This window comes from Platalea leucorodia (assembly GCF_965183815.1).
Source record: "Platalea leucorodia genome assembly, chromosome: 8".
Taxonomy (NCBI): Eukaryota; Metazoa; Chordata; class Aves; order Pelecaniformes; family Threskiornithidae; genus Platalea; species Platalea leucorodia.
Genome location: NC_138830.1, coordinates 42,245,291 through 42,270,173, shown reverse-complemented (window position 1 = coordinate 42,270,173; position 24,883 = coordinate 42,245,291). Strand labels below are relative to the sequence as shown.

The 24,883-nt window shown below is 38.5% G+C and overlaps 1 protein-coding gene across 4 annotated transcripts; it reads right to left on the bottom strand.

The window, feature by feature from the left end:
* Positions 1-24,603, bottom strand: N4BP1 (NEDD4 binding protein 1). Of its 4 annotated transcripts, none has more exons than XR_014228965.1 (8): positions 24,287-24,603; positions 19,552-21,323; positions 11,339-11,469; positions 10,796-10,892; positions 8,925-9,032; positions 7,255-7,362; positions 3,946-5,100; positions 1-80 (listed from the first exon to the last, which is right to left on the bottom strand). XR_014228965.1 is itself a non-coding variant. In XM_082319517.1 (7 exons), exons 1-7 carry the CDS (start codon positions 24,530-24,532, stop codon positions 4,764-4,766), a joined length of 2,799 nt encoding a protein of 932 aa, XP_082175643.1. In that variant the 5' UTR covers positions 24,533-24,603; the 3' UTR covers positions 1,232-4,763. The 4 variants fall into 4 exon arrangements, 2 of the variants coding, with proteins under 2 accessions (XP_082175643.1, XP_082175644.1); XR_014228966.1 differs by having other exon boundaries at positions 60-76; XM_082319517.1 differs by lacking the exon at positions 1-80 and having other exon boundaries at positions 1,232-5,100.
* Positions 24,604-24,883: the final 280 nt, after the last annotated feature.

Genomic DNA, 24,883 nt, shown 5'->3' with positions numbered 1-24,883 from the left:
GATTCTGTAGTTCCTCACGTCAAAGCCCTTTTCTTCCATGTTTTCCACCCATTAAAATCTAAGCATCATCTCAGATCTGTCTATAAAAAGAATGGGAATTATGTAGTGATATTAGCGCTACAAATTGACCCTCTGTGTGTTCATTCTCTGTGTTAAACAAAAGGTGATTTACAATTATGTTGTTAGCTTATCATTAATCAATTAGTATTTTTTCATAGGCAAAAACCCCATGTGGGCACTTGCTGTATACCCAGCCTGTTACCTGCTGCCAATAGGCACTGTTTTGTCCTCAGCAAACTTGTGAATGGACCTATGTAATGCTCCCGTGTGCCTGTGTGCAAAAAACTTGTTCTGTCCTGTAACATTCTCTTCCTAGAGATTTTTACCTACTCATATTAGGGTTTTCATCTTAACTTTTTTCAGTGAAGAACAGCTTTCCCACATATCACGGTATGTTGACAATTTTTCATATTTTTCTTTCTTCATACAAGTTAGCATTAGGAAATAGTATTTTGCAATAAATATAACAGTATATTTCATATTTTTAAACTGATGTGCTTTTTTTCTTAGGTTCAGTCAACTCCGTCTTCCAAGATGATGGGAAAGGTGCTTGGAACAGCCAAGGCATTAACACTGGTAGGAAAAAAAAGCCCAAATACAACATTATGGGACACACTGGGAAACACGGTAAGAAGACACTGAGCATGAGGTCAGGTCCAGCAGGAATGACAAGTTCAGGCTCACCATCAGTGCAGGAGTTGCTTGCAAAACCATGTCACTCACTGTACGCTTCTTTTGCCAGCACAGAACCCAATAATATATCTGAAATGTGAGCTGTCTGGGATCGGGAGCAATGCAGGAAGCAGGGTAGAGAGCTCTAAGATCATTGCTTAGAGCTGGATCCTACCGGTCCCAAACTGACAAATCCAGAGTGCCTTGGGTATCTGAACCACACTGTTTGCTACACAAGGATCACAGCAGAACTAGACCATAGTTACACATTAGTTATCACACACACAACTACTTGAATGCACTCAATTATGGTATTTTATTGTTTTAGTATTGAGCTAGGAGATTATACATATATCCAGGATTTGGGGGTTTTTGTTGCTTATTTCTGGGTCTTGGCACTTTTTTACTATCACAGGTAAACTCAGGGCTGTTCTGTTCAGGTAAAAGTAGCTGTTATCTACCTGGAATTATTAATATCTTATCGTAGTGCCCTGGTTTTGGCTGGGATAGAGTAAATTTTCTTCCTAGTAGCTGGTATAGTGCTGAGGGAACAAGGAGGTTCTAAGCAAGATCAAAGAAATATTCCTTTATCTTCCCATTTCAGTGGAAATACCAAGAAATTGAAAGCTGTATTAGCGATGTATACCGTCTCACAGAAAATTAGTTTATTCTAGGGATCAGGAATATTCTGGCTACACTTGGACTAGACTTGACCTTTTCCTCTGCTCATTCCACTCTAAGTTAATAAAGGAGAATCAGAGACCAACTTTCTTGCATAAAAAAGCATATTTTCTTTGCCATTAAAAAAAAAAAGGCAAACAAAAACCTTGTTCAGCTTTCTCAGTTGCTGTGTTTCATGCAGTGCTAGTTCTGTTGTGCACTGAAAGAGGCTGTTTATGGATTTTATGAACAGCCATACTTACAGTAAGTAGGCTAATAGGGAACTAAGAACAAGTGAAAACAAAACTGAAAGACACTGATGGTTTTGTTCTAAGTGCAGCTGAGATGCCACCCTGGCTGTTCCTCTACCATATGGCATAGCATTGCAACAGCTCCACCCATTTCCCTCAAGGAAAATTCAGACCATACTGGTTATGTTTGTCATCTGCCCTGTTAAGAGATGCAGTGTTTAAAACTCAAAGCTGAAGGGACAATAGAACCTAAAAAAAAAGAAAAATAGAAAACAAAGAACCTTTGGCCTCACTTGGTATCATTTTACATGAACTTTAGCTGTAACAGCTTGCTTTCATGTCCAGCAATAAGCTTCTGCCATCAAAATCAATTAATTTGTCAAGTCTGTCCTCTATCTGGGAAAAAGTAGTAAGGTTACAGGTTTTAGATAGCTACTATTGCAGCTAGGCTTCTTGTGTCATGCAAAAGTAATCAGCTACTACTCTGCTGAACACTTGATGCTACATTCCTCTAATTCCTTTCAAATTGGATGCTTAGCATAGAAGTGAATGGCACATCAGCATTTACTAGCATTAATATAGTTCCCTAATCCACTGCTAGCCAGTGAAGAGTTTACGTGCTTCACTATGCCTCCCACACTAAATAGTAATCAACATGGTACTTCTCTTTTGCTGCCCCTGCAGTGACATACTTCATTTTTTATCTTCTTCCTTCCATGTGACAAAACCAAACCCATATTTCTTTTATCTGCACTTCTGTACTGCACAGTTGGTTTCAGTTTTGAGTATACTAATATGCAAAGGAGAGATGGAATAGTTTGTATTGCTCTTGGCCCACTTCCTTGATTCTCATGATTGCCTCTGGAAAAGCTTATTAGGAATTAAGAAACTGACCCAAAGTTCCCATGCAGAACTAAGCAGAATTATCCAGTTCACCACCACTGTCTTCCTTGGGATCCTATCTCTGTTAAGGAAAAGCCCTTCACTGGTCATAATTTATTCCCTTACTACTTATTAAAATGATATCAACTCCAATCAGTGACAATGGACTTTAGGAACCTGCCTAAGTTTTTATGGGGACAGAACTTGGTGATCACATAGCACTTAGTAGGTAAGCACTGCTTGGCAAACATGTGCTGGTGAGAATGACTCTGCCCACACGACTAATGAATTGCCCTCTCATTTATACAGAAAAAAAAAATTAAGAGTTTTCTATTTGGATGTAGAAACATATTCAAAACCTTTCTTCACTTGTATTTTTGAGATGCTGTTATAACTGTTCCCAATACTTCTCTTCTGCTCTTGCTGCAATCATCTTTCAGTTTGCTCCTGTTGAGGGAAGAGCAAGACTTTGCCTTCTGTTTCTGACTTCACAATACGCGTGAAAGGACCATGCAAGAAGAGACTTTCAACAACCTAATTTCCTCAGTATATTTCAGCTCTTTTGAGTTTAAGCAAAGAGCGATTTCAGAACCCAGAGAACTCCTACTGGAGAGAAAACCACTATTCTTATGCTTTCAGGTAAGGCTCAGTGTGTCAGAAGCTTAATGTGGGCTCTGTAGCCCACATTTTCTTTACAGTTTAATTTGATTTTACTAATGTGAACACTTGGCACCAGAAACCAGTTAAAAGGAAGGTGTAACAGACTTAAGCATGTACAGAGACGTACACACAGAGTAATCTTCACTTTGCTCCTGCTCTTGAAAGCGGTCCTGTTGGTCAGCTTTCATAAATTATGTTCCTCTTTTTCCACCCTTGGGACAGATCCCAGAACAGATTTAAAGAGGTGCAGCTGACCATTAACTGCAGCATATTAGCTCTGCACAAGACAGCATGCCATTTCTATATAAACAGCATCACATTCTGTTAATAGCTTATCACGGCATTCAGATTTAGAACAGGCAGGGCAAAGACAAACAGGTAACAGTGTAGATTGTTAAAGATACTAAAATTATTCTGAAGGAGTACTGATAGTTAAAAGCATTTCCAATTTAAAAACCAATGTAGGTATCACAGATCTTTTAAAGCATTACAAATATCTTCTATTGAGGAGAGTTGTGAATTTACACTTTCTAATTGAAACCTTCCCCCTCCTAACTACTCTAGCATAGTGTCTCTCAATCTGGATGAACAGGCAAATGGATTTTCTTGGTTTTCGTTCCATGGGCACTAAGATTTTACCCATATACACAAAGCTTCTTAGCTGCTTGTAATATCAGAAGGCTGCTTAGTATCCGTAAGTTATTCATATAATACATGATTTAATCCATAACAGTCTTACAGTTATTGTTATCTGTCTTACATTTAATCTTCCTTTATGCAAGAACGAACACTTCAGAATATGTCAGAAGCCTTCCTGCTGACATTACAAAGCAACAGATGCATAACGCCATCTTGTGACAGTACTTCAACAATACACCGAACATCCACTGCTCCCATACAGTGATCTTCAAACTGCTGTCCACAGATCCTTTATAGCCTATTTCCAAAATCCACGACGCAGGCTTAAGGAAAGCAGGTTCACATATATACTACATAGAAGTCTTCGTATCTGAAAATATTAAAAAGGTCTGTTTTATTTCCATGGAGAAATATTTCAAAGTTCATGAGTGAAGGAGGTACTAGTAGAGCATAGGTTTTCTAAGAATATCTATACTCTAGATACAAACACCAACAATGATATCTGACAGGCACATGGCTTATGTTATAGTATGTTATGTGTGCATCTGGAAAATATATCTGAAGCTGTAAGAGTCACTTTTAAGCCTCTGACATGATTTTTCCCTTTTGAGGAAAGGGATTTTTAAAAAGTGCCAACACACTATTTAAAGTGATAACAGTTCTTTAGAACTGCTACCGCTTTAATAAGCAATTCAAGTGAAGCAGAAGATTTGTTTTTTTCATAGAAAATATTACTACAAATCTGTAGTAGCAGCAGTTTTTAATTTACCAAAAACTGGCATCTATTAGCAACAGAACATACACAAAAAATATCTTTGTTTATACAAATAAAATTAGGTTCTGAATATTCACAAAGTAACATAACAGAGCAACATTTTTCTTCACATTGATATTCAAAGTTAGTCAGATCAGTTGTGATATAAAAACTCTGTATAATATTCAGTCAAGCACCATGGCAGACAGTGCATTAAGATCTCTCATGAATGGATGATCAGCTAGTATTTGATCAATCTTCTGTCTTTGCTCATAATCAGGAAAAATTTTTATCAGGGCTTCTCTTAGCTGTACTGTTTCTGAGGCAGATCTCTGTGGTGGAATTGGCAGACAAGCCTTTATGTTTGTTTCCACTGGAAGCCATGCTGATGAACGATCACCATGTACTCTGTTTTTAGGCTGTCGACTGCTACTGGTTGGTTTGGGGACTGGCACAAAGAAAGGTGTCTCAGAAGAACGTTGTCCACTGCTCTGTAAAGCCTTTTGTGCTGACCGAGAATCTCTATGGAACAAAATAAAACTTTCGATTAAATTAAGGTAAAGGAGATGATAGCTGTCTCTGTACAAACAGAAAAGAAAAATGCATATAACTTCTATACTTCACTGCTGCTCAACTAGCTACTGATCAGAATCAAATGATAAGCATTTTTTCAAAGTGAAACAAAATAGTAGGTGTAACAGTTTTCAGTTTGAATCTGGCACAACTAACGACATTAACTAACATTATGTAGGACTAGTTCCAATATGCTGTGAGTACTTTACTTGGCAGAATACAGCAACAGTCAAAGCTTATTTTATGAAGTATCAACATCAATACTATTGAGCTAAATGGATAAAAAGATACATTGAACACATGTACGCTGACTCAGAACGTGTGAAAATACTGACAGGCCAAAGGGGCTTCCAGATGCTCCACAAGACTATTCCTCATCTACTTTTGCTCATGACTGTGAACTGTGCTCACATTTAGACCAAGGCCCTGTTTCCCTCATATGATATCCTTAATGGGGCAATGAAGTTGTTCAGCAATTTCACGACCTGAATATGCTTCCTCAATTATTGAGATTTCATTTCAGACTTTGAAAAGTTGTTGCTACTCTAAACCGCTAGCACTACAAAATTTAGGGCCAAGTCTACTTCAGATGCCATCAGATAACACAGAAATGTGAACTGGAAATCACGTTACAGTCCATTCTCCTACCACCAAGGGAAACAGTAACTAAATTACAGAGCTCTATTTTAAAAGTATTTAGGTTATGACACCTCCCGCTACTCAACATGGAAAGGCTCTCTAATTGCTCGAGATCCTTCTAGTTTATGATCTTGTTCCTGGTGCCATTTATGCCTTCTGCATCATTTAACTCAAGTAGAAAAGTCTCAGGGAAGGAACAAAATTAACTCTTTACACCGGCACCTTTCCTCTGTCTTAAAAAACACCACCACACCCCCGCAAAAACCAAACCCTAGTTCGAGTGCCAAGTTTACAGATAGGAAACCAAGCTCGTCTAGAGTCTTCTCAAGAGAGTCTCTTTCCATTTCTACAATCACAGTCACCTCTCCGAACACACTCTGTTTTCACTTTATTTTTCTCAGACACAGTTGGCTAAGCCACTGTGTTCCAAATGACATCTCGTAAGGGTTTTATATTAGAGCTTGAATACTTTCTTAGTGTTTCTTATTGGAGTTCCAGAACTGCACTTGCTTTTTTCATGTCGACGTTACATGCTTATTTTCAAATCAACCTGTGACCTACTGGTATATACATGTCTCACTTTCCTCAATTGTTTCCAATAGCTGAGATTCCTGCTTATTCTTTGTGTTAATCCTTAAGTATAGCTTGCCTTTTGTATTGCTAATTTTATTTACCTTACCTGTTTCTAAAAGCTCTCTCAATACTCCTCACTATCATTAGCATTTATAATTCCTAAGCTGGTGGAAGAAGAGCAAAGAGCAGCTTATTTTCTTGTGCAAAAGAGCAAACCCATTCTCAAGTCTTGGCACTTAATGCAAAGCAAACTCATACTTTGAATATATGCACATTTAAAAAGTACAATGATCTTAACAGAACAACATATGTTTATTAATATTTAAGATTATGAATCAAATACAAATGCATTTAGTAAGAATGCCTCTCAAAAATCATTTAATTAACAGTATAGTACCCTCAAGTGTGAAGTAAAATGCCTCTCCTGTGACAAAAGAATATGAGTGTAGAGTGTTTCTTTTGTAGCACCTATTGTCCTGCTATGAATAAGTGATCAACCAAGGTGTTTTAAATAACATCACTGTAATTAACAGGATACCAGGCTACCACATACCCAAACCACTGGCAGCTTTATGCAACGTTAACACAGTTTGGACCACCTTTGTATGAAACCCACCGCAATCAAATCTAAGAGGAAGTTACTGTCTTGCTTATCTTAGTTCTGAGAGAGATCTTGATTAGATGCAAACGTCACCAGCAGTTTCTGAACAGACTGAAGTAATAGGAAAAACATGTTTTTGTTAAGCTACTACATCCTACAGTGTTCTTGCTTAATTTTACTGTACCTTTACTATATAGATCTAAAGAAGTGTTCAAGTGAACTGGGAAAACAGTTTATTTCACATTTGAAATCGTAACTGTCTCAAACAAAAGTGAAAACAGTGCTTGTACCTAGAACAGCCTTCACTTCGAAGGAAGTCATCTAATCTAGGCCCATTTCTTCCCAAAGGATCATCAGGCACCATAAATATGTCACCAGCAAAAGTGTACTGGAGCAACCTGCAAGAGAGTTCTTTCAATATTATTTAATAACAATGTATTACACCCTTGCTCCCCTTCACCTCTGTAGCATGAGACAAGTTGCCTTAGAGCAGACACTTCACACCACATCAGGAGTCACTGAAACTTAGCTAGTAAACCATTTTAGATACAACCAGCATTCACTGTCAAAATAATTTAATGGGAGCTTATGTGAACTGTTCCCATTGCACTGCAGAACACTGAGCTTTTTTTTTTTTTTTTTGACAGCAAGTGTTGGATGACTGCAAAGTTTTGCAAAGAGACGAGGGTAGAATTTTCTAGGTGATTAGAGAAGACTTTCTGATTGTTAAAACTCCCCTTCCTTGTAAGGATCTTCAACCACATAGCTAAAGTGTGTATGTTATCAGAAAGCCACACAACTAGCAAACATAGCATTAGCTGTTTACAGTTAAGACACAAAGAAGCTTTTTTTCTGGAATCATTTTGGGACAGAAAGCAATCTGCATTAAAGGAAATCAGTTCAACTAAAATTTGTCTGCAAGGAGAGAATTTGGTATAGCGGAATTTCCCCAGAAGTAAAACTAATAGCAGATGTTAACACAAGCTCTTTAAAAACCACAGATTCAGAATGACGTGCTAAGTATTCTTACTAAAGTTCTGTACGAGAACAGGACCTGACTTGGGTAGAATTCACTCAAGAAATAGCGTAAATACCTACATGATTAGCCAACATCAATTCCATGTTCTCCCAGCTATGCTGAGAACCCAAGACAGTTTTCAATTATTTATTTCATTAGACCTGTACAGATCCCAGTCACTGCAGTAGAGGTACCCTCAGAAGACGTCAGGGAGACTCTGAGGGATTAGTGGGAAATTTGGGCAATAGAAGAACATACCTTAATAGTAAAATGACCCGATTTAACTGGAGGGGGAAAAAACAAAACAAAACCCCAAGCGAACTAAAAAAAGAAACCAGTTGCACAGGAGAAACTATAATTCACAGAGAATCCACAAGCTGAAGCAGGGATATGTGATAGCTAAGTGAACTCATCTAAACCCAAAGGACACTCAACAATTGCAGTGAAATGGCTACAGGGATATGTTGCAAGTGTTCATTATTTTGTTTAGCTATGCTGATTTGTTGTACTACAGTGAAGCGTGATTGATTCTGAAACCTTGAAAGTGACACTGTATGTCTGCATCAGCTATCATGTCTCTTTGAAGAAACGAAATGTAAAACAAGAAAGCCTGTGAGAATGGACAACAAAGTGTATACTCTAACAGGATCTAACATTGAGCTTCAGAAGTGATATAGCTTGGATGCTACACCAAGCTCTTATTTATGTGAGCAATTAACAGACTTACATTAGAGAATATATGAATAATAGGGACATTAGACTACTCAAAACATGATTATAAGGCCATGAATCAAAGTGGTGAAACAAACACAGTACTTTGTTGGGCTCTACCAGAATTGCATGACAGATTAATTAAAAATAAAAAATCCTACATGAAGGTAGAGTGCCTACAACTGTAAGGACAGACATCCTTTTAAGCTTTCATAGAAATTGAGTAATTACCTTTTTTGAATAATTTCTCTCCAGGCAAGTGATTCTGTCACAAATTCTCTGAAGTTATCATTAGTCACAATAACACCTCCAGTTTTATCAGCAAGGTGTAGTAAAAACCTGTAAAATTCATTTCAAAGACCATTAAAATAGTCTGCTTTGCTGAAAATCGTCCAAAGATCTAGAAAACTAAACATTTCACCATCCAACAGTAATCTATTTGCATGAAAACAGGCACTTTGATTACCAGGAAATTACTCTGTTTTGACCCACCATATAACTATAAACAAAGTTTTAGGTAGCATGCATTTGTTTAGTCTAGCAGAGTCTTCATGGAAGGCTTTTTTCTCCATAAAAAAACCCCACATGCAACCCCCCCCAAAACCCATGGGTTATCAGATACTGAAATATTTTTAGAGGTAAATTGTTTGCTTTACAAAAGAGCACAGTATTTATTACACATTCCAACACAAACTTATTTCCATATATTTTTTTGCTTAGCATTAATGGCTGTGTTCTGCAAGATAGTGTTACACGTGTTAGTTGTTTGCTCTGTCAACACTTGTTAACAAGAGGGCTGCTACCAGTTTGTTGTTAAATAAATTATGACAAAAGGTAACTAGTCATTTATTAAGAAAATCCCATAATTTTTTTTTACTGGTCTGAAAACAAGCTTTTTGCCATTTGAAACTATTTTAGTAAAGAGATAATGGGTGGTGTTCTTTTAAAGAAATGTATACACTTCTGATGAAAGCGCAAATATGTTGGCACACCACTCATTTCCACAGTAATCTCAACCGTAAATACTGTACCTACATAGCATTTTATATGAAATGCTGGGTGTATATAAAATATTAGTGTGTAAACCACTCCAACTTGGCTGCCTTCTATGTTTTTTTGCTACAACATTATTATTTAAGAGATCAGAGTTGCTGTACTTTAACAAGGAAGATAAATTAAGTGCACTCTATATATCTTTTGCATATCAAGTTCTACATGAACATGATGGTGCAATCTAGTAAAATAGCATGCCCATGATGCAAAAACCTGGCAATTTTGTACTCAGAAAAATAAAGTACAGATGATTATTAGTAGGAATAAAGAAGCCGAAATCCAGCGAACTGCAGCTAGCTACAAAACACAATTTCAAAGCTGCAAACTGGTCATCGATGCAGAAGTAGGAAAGCTGGTTGTGGAAAAAAATTAAGCAGCATGCACTTTTAATCATGTCTCAAGACTACGAAAAATTGGCAATAGCAATGTAAGCACTAGGAACCGCCCCCAACACCCAACAAAAAACCCTGAAGTTTACTGTTGTTCACTGAAAGATGATCTCCACATTTTGAAGTTGAACTTTGGTGCTTAAACTGACTTGGAAATTTACTAGTCTACACAGTTACAAATACACTGCTCCAAATACACATCTATGCCCCTATGCCACAATGGCATAAAAACAAAACAAAACAAAAAAACCCAAAATGGAACAAAATAGTACCTGATCAGATTTATGCTACTGCTCCCCAAACATAAAAGACAATTCATGGATAGACCAATGATCAGGAAAGCATAAAAACATTACTAAAAGACTAATTTCTTCCTCAATGCAAGTGATGACATTTGAAATGGATTCACTTTTTTTTTTCTGTTAAAATTGCCATTAAAATTTGCCATTTTCCACGAATTTCTGAAAACAGTATGTCAATATTATTAGAGAATTATGTATAAAAATGTTTCTTAGGACAGTAAAATAACGTAACAGTTCAGTCTTAAGTTAGATACGCAGCGCTCTGTCTAGACAGTTTGAAGAAGCTTATGAAGTATTAAGCTTTTACAACCATTAGTCAGATGTTCAAAAATACTTGAAAACTACATATATTCCATACCTGTCATCATGAGCAGCAATTCTTGCTCCTAAAACCATCCTTGCAGGGGTTAAAGACAAGATTCCAACATCCTGGAGCTGTGTTAAGAAATCCTGCTCTGTTAAAACATGAAACAACTGTTCTTAAAAACAAAAGCTTTCTTCTAAGCTATTTATAGATTTGACAATTAGTCTGAGATATAATTAGCAGAGAAGATAGCCTATTTTTGTACCTATTAATTTACCAAAATGACATATTGATAGCTGAAGAATTGGTAATATTATAAAAACGGGGAGGAAGAGGTTGAAACTAGAAATTAAAGAGTAAACAAAACCCAAACTAAACAAAAAGGTCTCCACTTACAGTACATCAGTTAGCCTAAACAGCCTTTCAGAGTGTCTCACATTGTATATGGAAACCCAATTACTCATGCTGAGCAGCCAGACTGCTCATGCTTAACATTTTATGAAGTATTCTTTCTCCATTCATTCTTCGCAGAAGTATCCAAAAAAATAGTTACAATTTAGTTTAATAAAGAAAGCATTAGGAAACTATTTCCCTCACCTGTAATGTAAGGATCACGTCTTGTTCTCCACTGTGGAACGAATACGGTAATATTTCTGTGGCCACGTTTCCAAAAGTAGTCAACAGCTATTGCAATTCCGCGACAGGAGAAGAATTTCTTTAGACCATGACTGGGGGTGAAAGAAAGAGAAGGGAGATTAAATTCACTAGAGTTTTACTACTATGAATACAAAGAAAACTGAACAAAAGCTTGCAAAGTGAAGCTGGAAGTTACACATACAGCCTCACCAAAATAAAAGGCAGATGGACATTATAGATGAGGAATCTTATAAATGGAAAGAGATCTTCATCAAAAGAAGAAAATAGAAACATCACTTTGCGACTTCATAGCTCAGTCTCCTTTCAGTTTTGTGGGCACAATGATATTCGAGTAATTAGAAGTGGGTTTAGCTTTAAAAAGAGGGCAATAGTGATGGTGTCCTGGTTTTGGCTGGGATACAGTTAATTTTCCTCCTAGTAGCTGGTACAGTGCTGTGTTTTTGATTTAGGATGAGAATAATGTTGGTAACACACTGATGTTTTAGTTGTTGCTGAGCAATGCTTAATACTGCCCTGCCAGCGAGGAGGAGGCTGGAGGTGCACAAGAAGCTGGGAGGGGGCACAGCCAGGACAGCTGACCCCAACTGGCCCAACGGATATTCCATACCGTATGATGTCATGCTCACTATGTAAACTGGGGGGAGTTGGTCAGGGGGGCACAGCCGCTGCTCAGGAACTGGCTGGGCATTTGTCAGCAGGTGGTGAGCAACTGAACTGTGCATCACTTGGTTTGTATATTCTTTTATCATTATTATTATTATTTTCCCTTCCTTTTCTGTCCTATTAAATTGTCTTTATTTCAACCCATGAGTTTTACCTTTTTTCCAGTTCTCTCCCCCATCCCACTGGGAGGGGGAGCAAGCGAATGGCTGTGTGGTGTTTAGCTGCCTGCTGGGTTAAACCACGACAGATGGTTTCCAAAATCTATTGATTATAGATTAAAATGATCATAATCCAATATTGTGGTAGTTCCAAATACAGTCTCACTGCAAAACAGAACACCTTTGGTTCAACTGGTTCCCAAGGATTACATGTGACAAGTTCTCTGATAATGTAAGATATAAGGGCCTCCTCTCCATTTCAACAATCTGAGCTACCATTTTCAAGGAAAATAATCAAATTTCTTTGAAGAAAGATTTTCAAAACACTGTATATGTTAGTGGAAATCTTTTTTTTTCTCCCCCATTTAAAAATGCAAGATGTTCATTACCTGTTTTTGCAACTCGGTTACATGAGTTTCCAGAAAAATCAGCAACTGCCCAATATGAGTGATACAGAGATTGGAGTTGATGACCTTGTGAGGTCCCTCTCCATCTGAATTATCCCAATGATCCTATATGCCCATTTAACTTATGGCATGGTCCTCCTTTAGAATTAACTGTCTAACCAGACTCCGGGAACTGAGATTCAGAAGAATAATGGAAGAAGAATCTCAAAATAAAGCACAGAAGACAGTGTCAAAAATACCTCTAGAATAAATTCCTGCAAAACACCTATTAGCACCTTACATAAGGCTAAATCCCATTTTCATTCAGAAACTTTTCCCCTCGCATTTTCATAGATTAGAGGCTACACTTAGACAAAACAAAGACAGACTTAGGTAGAAAAGACACACTGATTCAGAACTGATGGCATGAACGGGCAAAGCACTTCTTACAAAGTAGTACATACTCTATGTTTTGAGTTAGATGTTAAGTCACTACAAAGTGCTTCTCACAACAATAAGTGATCAAGTAGTAATCATATTTTAAACCAGTCTCCTAATTAACGTGCAATTGTATATTAGAAACCTAACAGTAAGCCTTATTAGTTTTGAATGGAATCTTATCTTTAAACCCTTAGTTTAACCTACCAGGAAATCTTCTGAACAGAGACCTCTTTAAAACATCTCCATGGAAATATTTTACAGTGAAATTCAGCCTTTAGTAGCATTCATGTATCCTTTTCCAATTTTGTAAACTAATTTTAAAATAAATGTATCAAAATATAAATCTATTAAGGTTTTATGTAGAAGGGCAGAAAAATGAGTAAGCTACATCTGAACTACAAAAGGCAAAAAATCCAACTTATTAACAGAGTTTCTGGAGAAAAAAAAAAATCCTATGCCACACTGGCCCCAATAAAATCGAGTGTTCTTGATGTCAAGAGCAGTCAAATAAAGGAATGCAATTGTCACAGAAGAGTTACCCCTCGTAAACCTCCTAGGTCATAAACTTAAAATGCAATCATCATCCCCCCACTTTAAGTTAGACATCCTATTCAATAAACTGGAAAACTCTGTTAAATACTTTCACTGTATTAATGGCTCTCAATTGGGCTTCAAGAGATGCAGAGGTCTTGATGTTCATGTTGAAAGTTATGCCTTCTCTACTTGTCCATTCTCCTGTTTTAGAGCTTTAAACCCACTGAACTACACAGAGCACTGTTTTTTAAATGTTTTGAAGCCTAGAACAGCAGCTCTTGATTTGTCATGTATAATAACAAATTCCTGCTCTGTAGCAATTTAAAAAAAAAAAAGGCATGCAAATAGAAGCAATATATTTAACTTTATCAAATAACATGTAGAATTAAGGTGAGCTATAATATGAATAAATATGTCACTGCTAGATAAACAGAAATATGAAATGCTTTATTTGAGCTAGGTAAACATCTGAAGGACAGCAAATTACCACAGCAAGGTGGTCTTTTCAAGACATCCATCTCAAAGACTGCATCTGTTCCCCAGCTGCCATTGTAAATACTGGTTTTGGCTGTCCCAGTTCTTTAAAAAACTGTGAAGACCCTACAAAGGTATTTCTGAAGTTAAATGAGAGATGATCATAAGCAGCACAAAGCACTAAACAGCAGGTTGCTTTCCAGGACATGTAACATTTTCCCTTTGGTTTTATAACTAAATTAAGGAAAATACATATCATTATTTACAAACAGTTCTAGCAAGATATAATTCCATCCAATTATTCTTTCATTGTGAGTTTCTTCCGCATTTTAATAAAATTAAATTTAAAATTACCCAACTACTATCTGGCTATTTCAGTCTGCCCTGAAAGGCCTGTTTTCCGCACACAAAAAGAGGCAATTTTTTAAAATAGTTGTTAGTGGTTAGAGTAAACTCTGGGCTTTCTCTCATTCAACAAGCACACTGAAAGTACAGCTAGCTTTAATCGATCAATGTGCCATTTTTACTAAGCTGCACATGTCAAGAGGAAAAACGCTTCAGCTTCTTGCAGCCTTCCAGAGTTAAGACACAAGGCAAGTGATTTGGAAGCCCATTCAGCCTTAGTCCAAGCATGTGGGCAATGCATTAATACCCCGCCCCCAAAAACACATGACACTCAGAGGTCAGAAAAAAAACCCCAACATAGGCATGGAAGCAGCTGTCCATAACCTCAAAGTACTGAGAAGTAAAACTGAAAACAATTCAAAGCAACATTGAAAACAATTCTTCACTTTCTAAGATGTAAGAAAATAACGAGGCTTTATTTAGCCAGAAGGAAGCTGCAGAATACCTACATTAAAAAAAAACCCAGGCCCCCATGCATTGATTATTTAGTAGGACATTTAAATATCTCGATGGCTCTGCTATTTTCAGGCAGTTCTCTGTCCTTTGCTTTCCATAAGCAGAGTTTTCATTTGGTTGAGCAGCAGGTGGCAGATGCTATATAACCACATTTGGGGATTGTACGTCAATGGCACCCAGCTACTGTGCCCTGCTCTAAGGTGGGATGCGCGCACCCCAGCTGGTGTGCAAGACAATCCATTGGGGTGCATGAAGGAAACATGAGAACTTCAGTAATGCACATATATAGTTGATAAATATACATATATTGGCGGTGCATGCTCAAAGATTTTTATTACTCATAGAGGTGTGTCATGCTTTAACCCCAGCCGGCAACTAAGCACCACACAGATGCTCGCTCGCTCACTCACTCCTCCCCCAGTGGGGAAGTGAGAAAACTCGTGGGTTGAGATAAAGACAGTTTAATAGGTAAAGCAAAAGCTGTGTGCGCAAGCAGAGCAAAACAAGGAACACATTCACTGCTTCCCACCGGCAGGCAGGTGTTCAGCCATCTCCAGGAAAGCAGGGCTCCATCATGCATAATGGTTACTTGGGAAGACAAATGCCATCACTCTAAATGTCCCCCTGCTTCCTTCTTCTTGCCCCAGCTTTATGTGCTGAGCACAATGTCATACGGTGTGGGATGTCCCTTTGGTCAGTTGGGGTCAGCTGTCCCGGCTGTGTCCCATCACAACTTGTGGACCCCCAGCCCACTCGCTGGTGGGGTGGTGCGAGAGGCAGAAAAGGCCTTGACTCTGTGTAAGCACTGCTCAGCAGTAATGAAAACATCCCTGTGTTATCAACACTGTTTTCAGCACAAATCCAAAGCATAGCCCCCCACTAGCTACTATGAAGAAAATGAACTCTACCCCAGCCAAAACCAGCAGAGGGTGCTCAATCAAAAAAAAGTTAGGAGACCACTGCCTACAGTAGCCTCGCAGCCATCGGAGAGATAAGCAGATGTTTATTTGCCATCTTTTAATTCATTGATTTCAGATGTATTTGGTTGTTCTTAAAAAAAAAAAAAAAAAAAAAGGACACAGAACCCCATAGATGAAATATGTAGATGAAAAGATCTCTCCATATTAAAAAAAAATACACAAAGAAGATGTGGTGTATTCGTTGTTTTCTCCATGACCCCAACAATTTGCATTTCTCTTCCACTCATACACATTTGGGAAATCATTTTAAAAAGTTCAAGGTAGCTTATGACTCAGTTGTGACTTGCACTTTTACATCACTATTTTCTAAATAACAGAGTCTGAACAATGAGGAAATAAGTTTGCTTTAAAAACTATTTACTGTAACAAAACACTGTATTTGAATTAAAGCAGTGTCAAGAGTTCCCCTTTAAGTTAGCAAGACTATAAAATGACAGAAAACCTTAATCTATTAATTCACTTAACTCTCCAGTGATTGACTGGAAAAGTTTTATTGTTGCCAGTCATAAGGGACTAGCTCTGGGCTCTTTAACCTGGGGAAATCAATTTATAAGGATGATCATCACCTTCTTCAATTAATGATCACTTGGTAGGAAAGGTTACACATGAAGAAATCTTCTGACATTCCTTCTCATAAACAGAACTTACTTAGATTTACTTTTGATGCCTCATCAGTGCTATAGAGACTTTCCGGACTAACTGCAAACATTTCTATATTACTAGGTCCCTGGTCCGTAAACTGCATTTGACGCTAATCATATTTAAAAATGTATGTTTTGTTCTGAATGGGGAAAAATAGCGATGTAGCAGGAACATGTGCAAATACATAAGAGGCCTATAGAAAAAACAGGCAAAGTGAGATATATTTTTACATGAATTAAGTTTAAAACATCAGCAGAAATATTTCTGAATGAACTATATGTCTAGGAATTTCAAGGTATCATCTGGTAGTCTATGTAGGTTATCAGCAAATACCAAGGTATCAAAATAGAAGTCATCAGGCTAGGACTGTACATAAAGAGAAGGAGTGAAGATTGATTCCCCAATTTGCTAAGATAATATCAACAGTTCTACTAGCACTTCATAAAAGTAACAACAGAATTTATTATCTCTGTTCTCAAGCAAAATTCAGAGAACAGGGAGTTAGAAGTATTCACTATCCCTAACAATTGAGGAAGTTTTGCTATTCCATAAATTTTGGTGAAATGTTTAGGAGCTACAGTAGATCTTTCATAACCACGAAAGAACAATATCTAAGGGCATCTTTATCTCTGTGAAACTAGAAGCATATATCCATTCCCCCCCCCCCCCCCCTTAACACAACTGTGTGTGCATGCACGTGCAGATCTGTGTTTACATAGTTACTTCTGGGAAACTGTACCAGCTGTCTGTCAACTGTCTGAAACATTAAATTCATTTTAGGTCAGACTTTGACATTATTTTCTTATGGTACATAACATTATAATTTTGTTTTTAAAGGTTTATTTTCTTCCCCTAAACAGCATTTAAGCCCATTATTTTGAGAAGCCTCTTTCATCTAGTAGCTGGAAGTAGATGACATATGATACATGTACCTTAACCAGTCAGATGTGTTTTTCTAGCCTAAGAGCATCCTACAGAATTCATGGGATCACTGGTGGTACTCTGGCCTATTCTTAGAAAATATCCTATTCAAGAATTAGTTACGACTAATCAGAGGAACTCCTATTCAGAGGAACTCTGAATGCACCAAAAAAATCTTAAGTAGCAAGTTAGCATAGTAAGTTTACTCTTACTTATTGTTACATTGACAAGTGGAGCAGAAGAGTCAGTCAGTTTGTTCTTAAAAAATACCACTTCCTCATTAAGAAGAAGAAATATTGCATTTGTCATTGCTCACTTTCATATTCCAAAACTACAAAAAAGCCCCATAGCAAACACTGACAAAACCTTCTGACGTGTGCTTGCCAAAATTACTTAGTATAAAAAGAACAAATCCAAGTCTCTTCCTGACTAGAGAACAGCAATCAATTCAGGGACAGTTTTAATGAGACAAATGTTAAAATGAACCAAGTGAAGCACAAAATTTTAAAGATATATAGGTTCTAACTGATTTTTGCTATTCCAGTTAGTTATAACAAACTTAGAAAAAAGAAAATGAAAACAGAAATTTGTAATTGGCAATGCCCTCCAAAGTTGTCTAAAATAGAAACATTGGAGAAAAAAAAAAAAAAAAAAAGGAATTAGAACCCCTGCATCATAGTCAATGAAAGGGTTTTCTTGATCTTTTCAGTATTAACTGCCCATTTCATAGGGTTTGTTTGCATGGTGCCATGTCACCCAATCTATTAAAATTATCCAACAGCCCTGTAATTGTCTACTATCGTTTGCATACATTCTTTCAGATATCAGGAGGGATAGGAGACAAGGTGTGTGCACACATACACACAGTTCCCTATTCTTCAAGTTTTATGGAGGGGGATGGAATATTTTTGTTGCATGCCTACATTTGCAAAAAGTAACAGGACCCAAGCACTAATGTGTAATGTTAAAGGACAAATATATTAGTACTATATAAGAACCTCCACTTTAAAATTACAAGACGCTAAGAGCAAAAGTAAAAAAAAAACAAAACACTTAAGTTGATGGTAACTCAACTTCTTTGTTAGGTGTGTGCAAAGTAAATTAAGTTTCATGCATAAAATTGCTTCCAACAGAGCAGAGCTCACTGAAATTACTTCTGACTGAAGTGTTCCATCGAGCTGGAGCACTGATAATTCTAAGTAGGTTGGTCTGAAATGGCACAAAGTGGGCTTCAAATTTGACCGTTACCTAGTAAGAAATGCTGTAGAATTAATTCACTTTTCATTTTGAAACCTTGTTATCAAAAAGGATCTCATCTACCTCTAGTAGAATGAACCAAGTGAAGCACAAAATTTTAAAGATATAGAGGTTCTAACTGATTTTTGCTATTCCAGTTAGTTATAACAAACTAGTTTGGGCTTCACAAATCTCAGCTACCTGTTTTTACAAATTCACAAATTTCTACCAGAGCAGGAAAGATAAGTCTTAAAAGGCTTTACAGAAAATATTTTCCAGAATATTGCAACTACCAACCAATTTTTAAGTCAAAATCAAGGATTTTCCTTAATCTATTTTAACCGTTTATTGCATTTGTTCAACTTCAGATTATGCAATTTTTTTAAAGCAAAAGTAAGTTCTACAAGAATTGTTTCACGATAGAACATCCCACAACCACACTGTTCTATCTGGATTTGTGTACTGCAGTAAATGTCATATAGTGCACCTGCTAAAAACTTCTGAATTTCCTTCTATGCACAGTATCTCAACAAAGAATAACAACTCCAAACAAGTCCGTCATAAAAATGACTGCTGTCACTAAATGGATAATAAAACCTATCAAAATTGCTATGTGTTGGAAATTAAAATGGCTATGGTCAATCTCACATAATTTTTCATTATCATGCCTTGCCATAACTTACCAATGCAGCCATTACCAGTAGCAGAAAAACCTTGCTGTGTACATGGACTGTTGGTCACCAAAAAGCTAGCTAGCAAAAACTTCACACATGCCACAAGCAACCTCTTAGTCCCTATTTCATTTGAAAGTTCATTGAAGTTTTAACAAAGAGATAGTTGAAAAGAACAATACTTACGACATTGCAACATTGCTTCCATCAATAATGATATGTTTTAAATACGGTTTCCCAGGTTCATTTTTCAGCTCCAGTCTGTATGGCTTTTTCAGAGATTCCAGAAATCTTTGAACTCCAGTAACTGAAGGATCAGGATGACGTCTGTGTGGTCCCACTGTCTCTCTATCAGGATTTGAAGGATCTATTTGTGAGGACAATACCTGGTCTGGGATAGGATTTTCAGAATTTGAGGTTTGGGAAAGGTGTTGGTTGAGACGTCTCACTTGAGAAGCGCTGCAGTGTCCTAATTGGTCCTCAGAAACAGGATGACTATTCTGTAGAGTTGAGGAGCCTGCAGATTTTTGCTGAACTGCAGTTTTAGTCTTAGTTGAGATATGCTGCACATCTGAGCTCCCTCTGGCTACAAAATCAACATCTTTTAGAGCTCCAGCTTGTATAGTGCCAAAAGTTACACCACCATCAGTTTCTATATCACTCGACCTTGAACTGTGATTCTTACCAGAGCAATAAACGTCTCTTTGTTCATAGCATATAGCTGAATTTTTACTGGAAGGAGAAGCAGGTTTGCATACCAACATATGCATTTTATCTTCTGCATCAATTTGCATGCTTGGTGAATCTCTTATTTTGCGATATTCGTTTTTTGTCTCCTTTGAAGTATGACTGGATTTAAGTGGACTTTTATTGCTAGAAATGCCTTTGTCTTCTAGCTTTTGTGAATTATTTGCATTACTTCCTAGAGGAGGATTGATAGTTCTAGGCTTTTGAGATGACTGTTCATGTTCTTTTTGAAATTTTAAATTTTCCTTTTCAATTTCTTCTAGCAATGTTAATGGTTCCACAGATTGTCCTAGGATACCAATAACTTTTTCTACAATATTTTGTGAATATCCCATTGTTCTGAAAAAGTTCACAAGAATCTTATATTCCATTTCCTCACTGATACCATCACCTTCTTTAAGGCAGTAACTGGGATCATCTGATTCACTGCAGTTATCCGAAAGCAGATCAATAACGGCATCACTGTCTGAAGGATCACTGTGTGAAGCAGATTTCACTTCCTGATCATTTTCCAAAGAGAACTGCTTTTTAGGGAGCCTTTCCTCATCATCAGAAGATCTTCTTTTACATGACTGCCTTTCTTTAGGCACCACTGCCTCTAACACAGGCACGACGTTTATGGGAACAAAACTTGTTTCAGGAGCATCAGAAAACACAGTGTCCATTTGCTTTGTAAGCTCAGTTACAGGTGTCCCAGCATTGTTTCTTGCTTCCTCACCACCTGCTCTTCCATCTCTGTTTGTAGCAATTACTTTGGAGGCTTTGTTTTGTAAAAGCTCTGTCAGGCTTTCAGAACCTGTAAGATCTATGATATTGCTCTCCACTTCACAACATTCAGTTTGTGTGAGAGCTAGGAGTTCTCTTTTCAGTGAGCTAGGCAAAATCAGTAAATCCATTGTATATTTATCTGCATGTGCTTCAACAAATTGCCTGAATTGCTTTTTAATCTCTGATTCATTGTCGCTTAATAAGCTTTCATTATTCTCAAAAAGTTTCACAAACTGCTGAACATGACTTTGAGCCATAACAACAGCTTCTGCACCCCCCTTAATACTGAGCAATCCTATTTCCAGAACTGTTATATCAGCACAGGTATCCTGAATAAGGCTGTTGAGGAACAGGCTCTGTGCACCAACAAAGATGCAGTGCATGTCCTTTGGGTAGCGCTCCTTTTCTTCTAGTTCAGGTTCACAGAGTCCCTTAATATACTCCTAGAAGCAGAAAAAGACAGCAGAGTGAATATTTGTGAAAAACTAATATATAAAATTAGTTTTGGTTAGGTCAGTAATGGACAAGTACATTAGAAAATAAAGCCAACTTAGCATAAGAAATGTGAGAAAGTAAATACTGGCAGTAAACCAGGTAATAGAGATAAAATACAGATATCTGAAATGATTTTTAAATAGATCTCATAGAAGGCTTTCTTTTATATCCTACTGTTTATAAATAAATTTACTTGAAACTGATAGTAACAGAGTATCTCAGTCGTAGCTCAAACAGTTTAAAAGACGAGTCAAAAGAGATTTATTTTCCCATCCCCATTCTTTGGTCATAGAGAACATATGCTTCATGAACAAATGCCTTGCACTAGAGAATTCTACCCAGTCCATGAAACTGAACTTCTAAAAACAGTTTCTAAAGAAAACTTCCAAAGGCTCATCACAGCAGTAGCTATCCTATTTTTTTAAGTAGTTATAATTAATTAGTTAAAAATATCCTATATTTTTAAGTAGTTATTATGTGTTACTTATTCTATACTAATGAACCAAGGACATGGATCCTGTGGCAAGGCACAATATAATTAGTTGCCACAGTAGCATCCATTAAAAGATACCCTATTGAAAAAAAATATGCTAAAAACAAACAAATGACAAAACCACTATCTGGACTCTGATAGATTCCCTTATTAACCAAATAAAACATTTGTATTTTGAAACTACAACTGCCAGAGCACCTACTTACAATGGGTACATAACACCAAAAAAAATCACACCCAAAAAGCTCAACAGAAAGTCAGCTTTCCACATGAAGCTTTGAAACTCAGTATTTTGAAAAAGCAGATGATACTGACAAATGACTGAGAAAACTCCAGGCTCCAGCTAGTTCTGTGTTCTAGAAGTTCAGGGTTTTAATAGATTTTGTTTGTTTGGTGGTTTTTTTGGTTTTTTTGTTTTGTTTTTTTTAAAACCTCCCATTGCTGTTTCTGCCACCTAGAAGTTACAATAGGTAAATTCACTATACTACCTTGTTTTAAATGTGTCAGAGTTCAGAACTCTGTCAATACAGTATACTATTTCTTCTTTCAGGTAGCATTACTTTTCCCCAAACTGTTTGTTTCTGTGCTTAAAATTCTGTAATGTAGTGAAACTAGTTTCTAAGCTGCAGTCATTATATTTGCAGACTCCCAAGTATACCAAATTTTATTACCTGTCTTTACTCTCAGAAATTAAACTTCTCTTTTAAATGGAACTGAAAAACTGATACAAGGTAGTGAATAATGTAACACCACTTCCTATCACGTCTTGAGTTACATCACCACAGGTATCAAGGCAGGCTGCTTCAAGACCATATTAGCACAAACTGCTTTGGCAACAGAACCCACAGGCTTACTTTTCGTGCCTTAGTCATCATATGACTGCTTTTGCAGAGCAACAGGACAATAACGAAATTAGAAAAAAGGATATTCAAAATCTGGGACTTTTTTTCCTTACATTTACTAAACAGCACTGAAGAACGAATACATGGCATGTGACTGATGAATTAAAACACAAATTTCTATCACAAAACCTTTTAAAGGGAGATAATAAAGATGTGCAATTATTCATACTTTCTAGTCAATAATCCCTCCAGATAGGGTCTGAAAACTGCTCTACGTGTAAGGGAAGTCACGTCTCCCACACCCTTTAAAGTATTCGGAGTAGGAAACATTTTATATGTTATTAGGAAAAGAAGCAATTAGAAAATGGAAATCTTGCGCTGTTTGTTTCTGGCTTCAATTTTCTGGAAAAAAAGAAAGTTGTACTGCAGCTGCCTGGAGAAGAATAGCTGTTTATGCTACCTGTAAGGGTTTCTGGGATCTCTGGGCCCAAATATACAAGCAAATTGGTTTTGAGTCAATTTCAGAGTCAAACAATTCAAAAACATCAACATTCAAAGTACTCTCCTAGAAGTCCTAGGCATCACATAGTTAAGGAGTGAAGTTTTTGAAAGCGGACTGCCAAGTCTGGGAATTAAGTCACAAAGTACATGCTAAGGATCTTCACTAATATATATGTATATTTAAACAAACCAACAAAAAGACACAAACGCCCACATATGGAGATTTTGGTTTTGAAAGCTGCCTTCAGCCTAGCTAGTGCTCACACTACCGTTCTCATCACATGATTCAAACAGCTATAGTTGCCAGGTCCACTATGAGTAATATTAATTTCGTCATTACTACTGAGCTCCCCCAAAGGTTAGCTGCACAAGAGATTTAACAAAATAATTCTGTGAAGATACTTCACAGCAACTTATGTCACAGTCAGAGACACAAACAGAAAAGAAAGCTACCTGCTCCAGCAAACAGACTGGTGAAGCAGTCTGGATCTGCCAACTTCTACACTAAGGAAATGTTAGCTCTGTTATGCTCTTAGTGAGAGCTTTGCTAACAAGATACTAAACGCCACAGAATAAGTGAAGTCTGTAAAGCAACTGCGAGATACGGCAACACCCAACCAACTCCAAAGAATTTCTTGACTTAGGGAAGAAAAAGGAGAGCTATAATACATTTTAATCACGCCGTAAAGCAAACGCTGGCCCATTCTCACAGGTATTAAAGCCCCTCACAGTGACATTTCACAACCTGGTGACCGTAACGCACTCTGCGATGCCGACGAACTTTGCACTTCTCGGCTGACTTGTTTCTCTCTACGCTTATGTCAACTCCACCGGAGACACCCTGGCACCTGGAACACACCTATTTGGCAAGGCAGGACCGCTTCTGTTTCCTGGTGAAGCACTGACTTTTCCCCCACCCTTTCTTCCTCCTACCCGCACGCAGCGACCCCGAGCCCTGCCCCGGCCGAGAGGGGCCCTTCCGCCCGCAGACACGGCCCCGCTCTCCCCCCGGGCGACCCCGGCCCCACCGACCCGGCCGGGCGCCGCTTCCCGCCCTGCCCCCGGCCCCCCGTACCTTGGCGCTGCGCACGGCCTTCCCACCGCCCGCCAGCTGCACCCAGATCCTGGCGGCGGCGGGCGGCGGGCCCGGCGGCGGGATGGCGGGCCGCCAGTCCCCCTGCGCCCCCAGCACGGCCAGCCGCACCTCGAACAAGCCCTCGATGCGGCCCCGGCTCCCCTCCAGGAGGCGGCTCTTCTCCGCAGGGACGGTGAACTCGTCCACCCCCGGCTGGGAGCCGCGGGCTGCCCAGCGACCCGCCATCAGCGCCGGCCGCGCCGCCCCGCGCTCCGGCCTCCCATCCCGCCGGGCCCCAGGACAACAACACGGGGAATCCCCGGGCTCCCTCCGCACGGCCCGCGCACGTCATCGGCCCGCGACGGCGCTGCCACCGCCCCCTGGCGCGGGGCGGTGGCAGCGCCCCTCCGCGGCCGCGGCGCCATCTTTAGCCAGGGCGGCGGGGGCGCTCCGCCCTCGGCCGGGCTCCGTCTCGCCGTTCCGCGGGAGGGGCCGCTTGCGGCGGGGCGCGGAAGGGTGCGGGAGGCCGAGCCGCCCGCCTCCTGCGTTCGCTCCGGCTCGCGGCTCCCGCTGCGGAGCGGCGGGGACCGGCAGCCC